We start from the raw sequence: 11,358 nt of genomic DNA, 5'->3' as shown, positions 1-11,358 counted from the left end.
ATCAACTTGCACCGCAATCTCGTATATTCGATAGGATTTACCCAGGTTTCATGCTGTGGGGGTCGCCAACATAAAACTGGAGAATGGTCGGATTATTTTAGATCACAAAAACAAACTGCTAGAAGAACTCACTGGGTCAGGCTGCATCTGTACTGGAAAAATATGGTGACATTTTTAGTCAAATCCTTCCATCAGGACTTGAAGTGCTTCTTAGTCAGATAAAATTTCTAACACCCTCTTAATCATTAGCTTCTCTCAGAGCACATTAACGAACTGCAGCATACCAGAGCCAATTTTAGTACCAAACCAAAGTGTGTAGGAAGACTCTTAGGCATTTAAATAATTGTAAAGTGTAGTTTGCAGATATATTATCTCTTATACGTTTACATAGTTACACAGAACATACAGCAGAAATTAAAAAGTCATTGAATTTGAACAATTTTTTTTACCACATGTTGATCTGTTGATTATTTCCATTATTTTCTGTTTTCATAATGGAAACTGGCCTTTTGTCCTATACATATGCTTAGACTACATATGGGCCTCTTACAATCCATTTCATTCAACCTTACTAATAGAAACTTCTTAATGTGTTTACCTGATTATAATTAATGCAATTAATCCAGTCACAGTATAAGCAGATATACTCTAAGCAGCATAGCATACGAAATTTTATCCTGAATCTACTTTTGTTTTTATTAGAGGCTGTTCTACAGCTACATTCCCAAATTTGGTCATCCCCACAAAAGGAAGCAACTTCTCTGCCTCTACCCCTTCTTAAAAGTCTCTAACCAATCAGCAAAACCTGGGGAAATTTGCAATAAGGTGTTTATTGCAAACTCCAAATAGTCACCACGTTGACCACGGACATGTTGACCTGGCCAACTGACTTTTCCTCCTGCAGGGAACTAGCGTTTGTTCCAGAATCCCGGTAATCTGCATGAGGGACTTCTTAAAATTAACAAATTCTGGGTTAGGTATTTTTTTTCTTCTGAAGACCGAGTTTTACTTAGAAGCAAAAAAGCGCATATGCTGGAAATACAAAATAATAAATAAAACACTTCCTAGAAATAAACAGCCGTTGAGACAAATCCTTGGAGGGAAAATCAGGTTGATATCGTCACCTCAGCTGTATTGAGGTAATCTGATTAGCTATAAAATATTTGAGTTTTCTCTCTCAAGCACACTCATATTAAGCATTTAATATATTAAACAAATTAAAATCAACGTTTTTTCTTCTTCTTGATGCAATGGACTGAAGAAGATAAATAATACTGTTAAACTATTCACCTTAAAGACAGGACTGTATTTAAGAAATGCTTGTGCGTTGGCACATTTTCTTGTCTGGAAAAGATAACGATTTCTCGTCTCCTATCAATTAAACGTCCCTACATATTGTTTAGAGAATAAATAGATATTTCCAGACATTATTTCAATAGCATGTCCTGTTGTAAAGGGAGGACATTTGGAATCACTAAGATCCTGGGGGAGTTTGAAAGTTTGTGTCTACCCTGTCTGTTCAGACCTCTGGTACGGGTATACCGGCTGGCCGAGGCGTATTTGTGGTGACACTGAAAGGAGGGTGCTCTTTGTATTAAGTACTGAGCGGCGGAGTCAAAGTCAGCATGTCGGGGATCTCTCCGGACTCATGGCAACCCCCAAATGTCACACTGGAAACGACGTAGGTGGGGGTACGGGTGGTTTGAGCAGTTCGCTTGGCTCGGAACTCGCAATTGTTCTGGCAATCCTTAGTTATAACCGAGGAAAGGAGCAGCGTGTGCTCGCTTCCTCTTCCCCCAGTAGCCCCGCGCGGCTTCACACTGTAATGTGATTGTAGATGAGCCACAATTTTAGTTGACTGAAAAATAGTTTTTAAAGTTTCTGCCTTAGAACTGGACAGTCTTATTCCGGTACCAATTTTGTTTTAGATATTTCGTTTAGTAACGGGAACGATTTTGCTATTCTTGTTTGTGCTTTCTTTTGTTTCTGATGAATCCAGCCCTGATGCCAGGGTTTCAACCAACAAGATCAGCAGTTGCTTTCCTCCACAGATGCTCGACCATCTGAGTTCCACCAGCAGGTTGTTACTCTAGATTCCAGCACCTGCAGTAGCTTGTGTCGCTAGTTTGTTTCTTTCTTGATCCCATTACCACTCTTCTATCTACAAAACCAGAGACGCTGGAAGAACTTAGCCAGTCAGCTGAATTTAGGACTAGTTTAATAACCTGACAAAATTCCTGCAGCTGAGGTTCTGAGGGAGCGTGGTTGATTTGAAATGTTAACCCGTTTCTTTTCCACAGATGCTGGTTGATGACTGGCTGAGCTCTCTCAGCATTTTTAATTTTGTTTCAGATTCCAGTGTCAGTACTGAAATTTGTTTACCATTCTTTTTCATATTTCCTTACAACACGGGGAGACTAATGGTAGCTCTCAAAGCATCCCTTGGCCACCTATGCACACAGAACTTATAGAACAGAACATGGAATAGCACAGCACAGGCCCTTTGGCCCACAATGTTGTGTTAAACTAATTAAACTGGTCCTATTAATCCCGCTTCCCTGCATCTTAACCACATTTATCCCCTCTTGAAATATCCATGTATCTATCTGTCTCTTAAACACTCCTGAGTTTGGAGTTCATCCAGGTCAGAGACCATATTGAGAGAGCTTTCTGCTGTTGATTCAATGTAAATTTACTGATGAGAATCAATACAGCCATTTTGTGATAATGAGAAGGGCCAACACCATACAAGTGATACTGTAGATCTCGCCAGTGATACTCAGATGCTGTTTGACCCATACGTTTTAGCTCAAACAGAGATCTTTAATTCTGTGAATTAAATTATTTGTTTAAGACATACTTACCATTAAGTTTGTGAATTTCTTATTACAAATGAATTGGCTGTGATTTTACATAATCTGTTCTACTTTTTGATATTTATGCAAAACCATTGTTTCTGCTTAAAATTGTTTAGGACTAATTTAACTTCAGAATAAGAAAAAACAGGAGGTGTTGGATATTTGAAATAAAAATAAAGTGAGGGAACTACTCAACATTCTGAGGAGAGAGAAATCAAGTTAACATTTCAGGTTGATGACTCTTCATCAGATCAGGCAATGGCTTGAAACATTTACTCAATTCTCCTTGCACAGAATGTTGTCTAACCTGTCAAGTATCTCCAGGCACTGTCTGTCATTTTATCTCTTATTTCTAACTTGTTATACTTTTCAATTTTGAAACAGCATGGGAAACATTTCACTAGAGCTGTATTGGAAGCACGCACCAAAAACCTGCAGAAACTTTGCTGAGTTGGCTCGAAGGGGTTATTACAATGGTACCAAGTTCCACAGAGTGATAAGTGGCTTTGTGATCCAAGGAGGAGACCCAACGGGAACAGGTAAGAGTGCAGAAATTTCATCATCAGCAGAGCGAGAGTCATTCAGAATATAATTCATGAGCTGCTGTGAAATAACAGAAATGAGCATTTTATATAATTCTAAAGCTTCAGAATATAATTCAGAAGCTTGTCGTGAAACAAATTTCATGGCACATGCCGGGTACAATAAACCTCATTCTGAAAATGATTCTGATTCATTTTCATGCTAGCAACTCTTGTGGTTATATTTTACAATGATGCATTTTGTTGCCCATAAAGATTTTGCTGGAACTTGCTATTTTGAGTAATTATTTTAATTGCTGCAGGCGAGTGATCAAACTATATAGTTCAGGAAAGGGCTCTTTGGCTCGCCTAGTCCTTATCAGCCTTTGTGACCATCTGCACTAACTCCTTTTGCCTATATATGTCTGTATACTTACACACATTGCCTATTTAAATTTAAATGTCTGACCATCTCTTAAATGTATTGATAGATATAGCTCCTTAGCACCCTTCTTCCACCCCCAAGCACTGCCACTTTAAGCACACCACACCTCATACCTTCACTGATACAGTCACTGTCCTGTGTTTTCATAGAAAAATTCCTCTTGCTAAGAGTCACTTTCTCACTTTATCATTTCCTGTCAGTCACCTTATGTTAAGATACTCCTGCACCCAGCGTCACTCTATGTACATAACCAGTCTATATTTATAAGCTAATACAGCCACACTCAACAGTTACTTATACATTGTGTTTTCTGGATTACTGTTATATTTGTGTTTATTGTGTTTTTTTTTATGCTGCATCAGATCCAGAGTAAAGATCATTTTGTTCTCCTTACACTTGAGCACTGAAAAAATGACTAAACATTCCTGAATCTTGAGTCTACGTCACCATCTCTGGCAGCAAGTTCCAGATATCTGCATTTAAAAAAAAAAAAATCCCTTCAAATTTCTTTTAAAACTCCTTTCTCCTTCATCTCAGCTTAAATCGCTGCCCACTTGTTTTTGATACCCCTACAATGAGAAAAAATTCATGGCTATCTACCCTACCTATGACATTTACAATTTTATAAACCTCCCTCAGCCTTCTTTGCTTCAGGAAAAACAAATGCAGCCAGTTTAGTCTCTAGTATTGCAGTTCAGTAAACGCATAATATTCTGTTCCCTGAAAGTGGTTCAAGAAGCATCTCCTTTCTCCCCATTCACAAATGAGAAAATCTGCAGATGCTGGAAATCCGAGCAACACACACAAAATGCTGGAGGAAATTCTTTTCCGTAGATGCTGCCTGGCATGCTGAGTTCCTCCAGCATTTTGTGTGTGTTGCTTCTTTCTCTCCGTTCCCTAGTTAGCCGACAAGCTGTAAGTATAACTTGAGCCATTTTATCATGGTATTTTTTGAATCCAAAAACTTGCATTCACAGCCCTTGCTGAAAGGCTAAATTAGTCAAATTTATTGCTGTTAAGCAATAAATAAAGCAAAGATTTTTTTATTCAATTAGACTGCCTAAGAAAGATATAAATCAGCTGCAGCTTTTTCAATATGCAGCAAAAAGTATCTTAGCTAAAAAAAAAAAGAAGAAAATCTAAGCACATTTCATTGGTTTTGGCATCATTATACTAGCTGTCTGAGTCCTTTAGGATCAATTTTATAATATTCTTAATTTTTTATAAGGCTCTGAATAATATATCTCCTCTGTATGTTTTGGAGTGCCTATCCTCTTACATCCCTAATCATAATCTTAGGTCTATGAATACTTGCTTGCTTAGTGTTCCTGGAGCCAAGCATATAAAAACTGATGATGCAGCCTTTTGCTCTAATGCACCAAAAATCTGGAATACTCGACTGACAGAGATAATACAAGCTAGTACTGTGGAACATTTGAAAACATTTTTAAAAACCTACTATTTAATTTGGCCTACTTATAGGATTACTTAATGCCTGTTGATGTTGATTACATTTATGCAATTTGGTATATTCGATTACATTTATTCTATATAATGTTTGCCTTTACTTAAGATTTTTAATTTTGTTTCATATTTTTGTTATATTGATTTATCTTTACAGTCTATGTAAAGCACTTGGAGCCTGTATCTTAATGTATGAAAGGAGTTATATAAATAAACATTATAATTAATCAAAATGAATACATTAAATTTGTCATTTTAATAGGAATAAAACTGTAGGTTGGTTTGCACCACTTTAGTGCACTACAGCATTGCTGCATGTAGTACTCGATGTTAAAAGATTTTCCTACTAAAATGACATTTAAAACTTATGGTAACAGTTTAGATTGTGCCACATTAAATCAAAACAAAAGAATTTGAAATTCACTGTGCGTATATTATTGAACAAATGAGCTAATATACTTTACAAGCTCCAGGGATGTGTTTTATTTTGTGTTTAATTACTTCAACGTTAGTTGTGAGCTAACTTGCTATGATATCTCCTGGCCTCATATCAAATACACATGAGGGAGAAATATAACCGTATAACAATTACAGCACAGAAACAGGCCATCTCGGCCCTTCTAGTCTGTGCCGAATGCTTACTCTCACCTAGTCTCACCGACCTGCACTCAGTCCATAACCCTCCATTCCTTTCCTGCCCATATAGCTATCCAATTTTACTTTAAATGACAATATCGATCCTGCCTCTACCACTTCTACTAGAAGCTCGTTCCACACAGCTACCACTCTCTGAGTAAAGAAGCTCCCCCTCATGTTACCTCTAAACTTTTGCCCCCCAGCTCTCAACTCATGTCCTCTTGTTTGAATCTCCCCCATTCTCAATGGAAAAAGCCTATCCACGTCAACTCTATCTATCCTCCTCATAATTTTAAATACCTCTGTCAAATCCCCACTCAACCTCCTACACTCCAAAGAATAAAGACTCAACTTGTTCAACCTTTCTCTGTAACTTAGGTGCTGAAACCCAGGTAACATTCTTGTAAATCTTTGTACTCTCTCTATTTTGTTGACATCTTTCCTATAATTCGGTGACCAGAACAGTACACAATACTCCAAATTTGGCCTTACCAATGCCTTGTGCAATTTCAACATTACATCCCAACTCCTATACTCAATGCTCTGATTTATAAAGGCCAGCATACCGAAAGCTTTCTTCACCACCCTATCCACATGAGATTTCACCTTCAGGGAACTATGCACCAATATTCCTAGATCCCTCTGTTCTACTGCATTCTTCAATGCATTTACCATGTATGTCCTATTTTGATTAGTCCTACCAAAATGTAGCACCTCACACTTATCAGCATTAAACTCCATTTGCCATCTTTCAGCCCACTCTTCTAACTGGCCTAAATCTCTCTGCAAGCTTTGAAAGCCTACTACATTATCCACAACGCCACCTATCTTAGTATCATCTGCATACTTACTAATCCAATTTACCATCCCATCATCCAGATGATTAATGTATATGACAAACAACATTGGACCCAGTACAGATCCCTGAGGCACACCACTAGTCACCGGCCTCCAACCTGACAAACAGTTATCCACCACTACGCTCTGGCGTCTCCCAGCCAGCCACTGTTGAATCCATTTTACTATTTCAATATTAATACCTAACGATTGAACCTTCCTAACTAACCTGCGGTGTGGAACCTTGTCAAAGGCCTTACTGATGTCTATATAGACAGCATCTACCGCTTTACCCTTGTCAACTTTTCTAGTAACTGCTTCAAAAAATTCAGTAAGATTTGTCAAACATGATCTTCCACGCACAAATCCATGTTGACTGTTCCTAGTCAGACCCTGTCTATCCAGACAATTATATATACCATCCCTAAGAATGCTTTCCATTAATTTACCCACCACTGACGTCAAACTTACAGGCCGATAATTTTTAGGTTTACTCTTAGAACCCTTTTTAAACAATGGAACCACATGAGCAATACGCCAATCCTCCAGCACCATCCCCGTTTCTAATGACATTTGGAATATTTCTGTCAGAGCCCCTGCTATTTCTACACTAACTTCCGTCAAGGTCCTAGGGAACATCCTGTCAGGACCCGGAGACTTATCCACTTTTATATTCCTTAAAAGCACCAATACTACTTCCTCTTCTTTAATCACTATAGTTTCCATAATTTCCCTACTTGTTTCCCTTACCTTACACAATTCAATATCCTTCTTCTTAGTGAATACCGAAGAAAAGAAAGTGTTCAAGATCTCCCCCATCTCATCACTCCACGCATAGCTGTCCACTCTGTTTCTCTAAGGGAGCAATTTTATCCCTCACTATCCTTTTGCTATTAGTATAACTGTAGAAACCCTTTGGATTTATTTTCACCTCACTTGCCAAAGCAACCTCGAACAAATATTTGTTCAAGCTTGTTAAGTGGACAAATCCTTAATTAATGCTGCTGGTAGTGGACTAGCCACATTTTGTGTTTCAAACATGAATAGCTGATAAATAATGAGTATGATTGGCATACAAATCAATGTGAGTTTATGGAACAAGTGATGCTTGTAATGTAATACATTGTGCAGGTTTCAACTGCAACCTATTGAAGGGGGCTGTTACACAATTTTGCACTGCACTTAAAGCCATCAGTAAAACATTTTGAGTTCTTGAAATATCTGTAAATTTTAAGCACTGTTTATAAACTTTTCCAGTTCTAAGTTCTATTAATGCATTCATCTGAGAAATATATTTCTATTAGTTCCATATACTTTTTTCTATTTTGATATTGCAAACTCATCGAAAGCATATTATTAAGTGCTCCTATGACAGGATCATGGAATGAATCAAAACAGTGAAGGGCCAATTACTGCATTTTTGCCTCTGTGCTCTTTCAAGTAGCCATCCAGTCCCACTGCTTACTCTTTCTCCATCCTTCTGCAAATGTTTCCCCTTCATTTACCCGATATATACAATTTAAGATGTGAAAGTTATATTATTATTTGTTTTTGATTTTATGTGGCAGCATTTTAAGGAACAGAATTGCATCTATCATAACTTAATACAAACTCATTGCTTGTGTACCCAGGTAGAGGAGGGTCATCTATATATGGAAAGCACTTTGAGGATGAGTTGCATAAAGATCTAAAATTCACAGGTAAATTCTGTGTCTATTCTGAACTTTCAAAGGTAACCTTTGCTTATCAAATCTTGAGGGCTTAGGAGAAAATTGCTATGTTTTTGTCTAACTGTTGAAGAAGTATTCAGTGTAAATTTGACATTCATACGCAAAGTCATTGACAACGTTGGTTCTGTTCCTCTCTTCATAGATTTTGCCTGATCAGCTAAGATTTAACCCAACAGTGCCAGTTTTGTTGGAAAAAAATAACATTTCTGTATATTACATATTTGTGAATTGTTGGCTGTAAGCTTCAGATGGAAAAATATTGATGGTGGTTTTAGGATTTCTCTCTGTCATCTTAAATATCATGGATGCTTAGAAATTTGTTTACTTGTATTACATTTTCTCCAAAATCTATCTTTGAATTTAACGTTCTTTGTAAAAGCTGAAAAAATGTGGAATGAATATTTAGATGGGAGAATACGTATGCATCTTACTTGCAATAATTTCGTTGTTTAGTAATTTATAATTATTTAACCTCTACTATGCTCCATGTACCAATTATTAATGGTTAATTGTGTGTGTATATAATTATCCCAGGATTATATCTATGTCATAATAACTAATGTATTATGACTTTATGTCTACAAATTGTTGTGAGGTTAAGTCATGAGGGGTATAGATAGGGAAAGTGCAAGCAGGCTTTTTCTACTCAGGTTGGGTGAGACTAGAACTAGAGGTCATGGGTTAAGGGTGAAAAGTGATTTATTAAATGGGAAGCTGAGGGGGAATGTCTTTACTCAGAGGGTGGTGCAGGAGGATCAAGCTGCCAGTGGAAGTGGTGAATGTGGGTTCAATTGCAATATATAAGAGAAATATTGGTAAGTACATGATGGAAGGCTTATGGATGGCTATGGTCCAGGCACAGGTCGATGGAACTCGGCAGAATAACAGTTTGGCACACACTAGATGGTCCATTTGGCCTGTTTGTGTGCTGCAGTGCGTTATGTCTCTGACCCCGATTGGTATAACTATGCAGTTGTCCAATGACAGTTGCCATATCATTCAGTGGATGAATGAATATTATGAATTGTGAAAAAGTAATTGAAATAAAGTCAGTTTAAGAAGCATTTGGATATATTATTTGAGCTTGTGGTGAAAAGAAAGAAAAAAATTATCATTGTTACCAACTAGAACAATGTTTAGTATATTTGACAGCAAACACATTGTTGGAATTTGCCCATAGTTTAATCTCAGGAACAAAATATCTGTGTGAAAACCACAAATTGGTGATGTTTTCCTGCAGGTTAAAAAAATTAAAATCTGCAGTTTATAATGCTATGTTTTTAAAATGCTAAATATTAATGCCTTCTGGTTAGGTGACTTGCGGCTGCAGTTTCTACATTTCATGTTGGACCTAAGTTTAATAAGTAATATAGTTAAGATAATGAGTGAATGGTATTTGTTGTGATCATTGTGAATTTTATGTGCAATGATTAAGCTTGGTCTATTTTTATTTCTGAGAGAACTGTGCTAAATTAATTTAACTTTCAAGTGGAGTAGCTGTTACTTGCAAAGGCTAAAGATTAACAAGTAATGAAAGTCAAGTACTTTCAGTTAATAGGTATTATCTTGCATACGCATCGATTAAATCTCAACCTTGTGTGCAATAACATCAATCATCATCTTTACACAGACGGTAGTGAGTACCTGGAGTGAGCTGCCAGAGGAAATGATTGAGGCAGGTACAATTGCATATGGACAGGTACATGGAGTGGAAGGGCTTGAAGGGTTATGGGCCAAAAACAGGCAAATGGATTGAGCATAGCCGATGCTGTGGTTGGAATGGGCCTCTGGGCCAAAGGGTCTGTTTTGGTGCTGTATTACTCTGTGACTCTATAACTAATTTTACCATGCCTCCCTTTTTCAAAGGTGCAGGGATCCTCGCCATGGCAAATGCAGGTCCAGATACAAATGGCAGCCAGTTCTTTTTAACCTTGGGACCTACACCACTGCTGGATGGCAAACACACAATCTTTGGTCGCATCTGCCGTGGATTGTCAGTAGCTAAACGTATTGAATTCGTGGAGACAAATCGTGAAGACCGACCAGTGGATGATGTTATAATTCTGAAAGCTAGTGTAAGCGAGCTGAGTTAAGGCCATAACCCAGGAATTATGTTTTCTTGTAATAAATTAGAGTTCATGGCCATGTGTTTTTAATGACCTTCCTGTATACAAATGTGGTACATTTGTATTTGTGGTATCATTCAAAAAGCAGAGCAGCAGCATACAGTCACTTTGTTTAACACCTTTGTCATCAGTAGCATCTCCAATTTATTTAATATTAATATTTGAGCTGCATGTGTATCTACAGCTCATTTGTTTAAAATGATTACAACTAATAGAAGTTTTATTATATCATTAGTATAATATGTTATGCGTTTTAGTTATGGTTAAAAAAAGACAAAAATACAGGTGGGTCAGAGAATTCCACAGCAGCATTTTCTGTCTTACTACTGAAGTTGTTAAGAAAAGGATGTAGTCGATGAACTTAATTAATTTTTTGTAAGGATCAATGGAGAAAATATATTTTATAGGATCATTGTGGATTTTGTAAAAACACTTCTGACAAATCCCACATAGGGGTCTGATCAGAAAAATAAAAGCCCATGGGAATGACGGAATGAAGCCCATGTTCTTATATTTAAAATATTCACAACAGGTCATTCAGCTCATCTGGTACTGTGGGCTCCGGGGCATCCCATTCCTTACCCTAAACCCCTGAAGCATATTCCCTCACATCTATTTCCCATCTCATCTTGTTCCATGAGCCCAGATTAAGGGTTAATTTATAGTAACCAATTAATCAACCAGCACATGTAGGAGGAAACCCACGTTTGGTCTTATGGATGTGGAGAGGACATGGAAACG

At 37.3% G+C, this 11,358-nt stretch overlaps 1 protein-coding gene across 2 annotated transcripts; it reads left to right on the top strand.

Moving 5' to 3' along the window:
* The first annotated feature begins 1,572 nt into the window (after positions 1-1,572).
* ppil1 (peptidylprolyl isomerase (cyclophilin)-like 1) lies at positions 1,573-10,634 on the top strand. Of its 2 annotated transcripts, none has more exons than XM_072277776.1 (4): positions 1,573-1,681; positions 3,243-3,397; positions 8,393-8,461; positions 10,358-10,634. In XM_072277776.1, the coding sequence occupies exons 1-4, from the start codon at positions 1,626-1,628 to the stop codon at positions 10,582-10,584; spliced, it is 507 nt and encodes a 168-aa protein (XP_072133877.1). In that variant the 5' UTR covers positions 1,573-1,625; the 3' UTR covers positions 10,585-10,634. The 2 variants fall into 2 exon arrangements, with proteins under 2 accessions (XP_072133877.1, XP_072133878.1); XM_072277777.1 differs by lacking the exon at positions 1,573-1,681 and adding an exon at positions 1,830-1,910.
* The last annotated feature ends 724 nt before the right edge of the window (positions 10,635-11,358 follow it).

The sequence above is a fragment of the Mobula birostris genome, chromosome 14, assembly GCF_030028105.1.
Source record: "Mobula birostris isolate sMobBir1 chromosome 14, sMobBir1.hap1, whole genome shotgun sequence".
NCBI lineage: Eukaryota > Metazoa > Chordata > Chondrichthyes > Myliobatiformes > Myliobatidae > Mobula > Mobula birostris.
The sequence above is the reverse complement of the archived record's forward strand: the minus strand, read 5'-3'. Positions and strand labels throughout refer to the sequence as shown.

Excerpts from the sequence above, each read along its gene's own strand:
- ppil1 (XM_072277776.1), top strand. The coding sequence starts at position 1,626 with ATGTCGGGGATCTCTCCGGACTCATGGCAACCCCCAAATGTCACACTG. Across the intron at positions 1,682-3,242 it reads AATGTCACACTGGAAACGAC|CATGGGAAACATTTCACTAG; the intron begins GTAGGTGGGGGT and ends ATTTTGAAACAG. Across the intron at positions 3,398-8,392 it reads AGGAGACCCAACGGGAACAG|GTAGAGGAGGGTCATCTATA; the intron begins GTAAGAGTGCAG and ends TTGTGTACCCAG.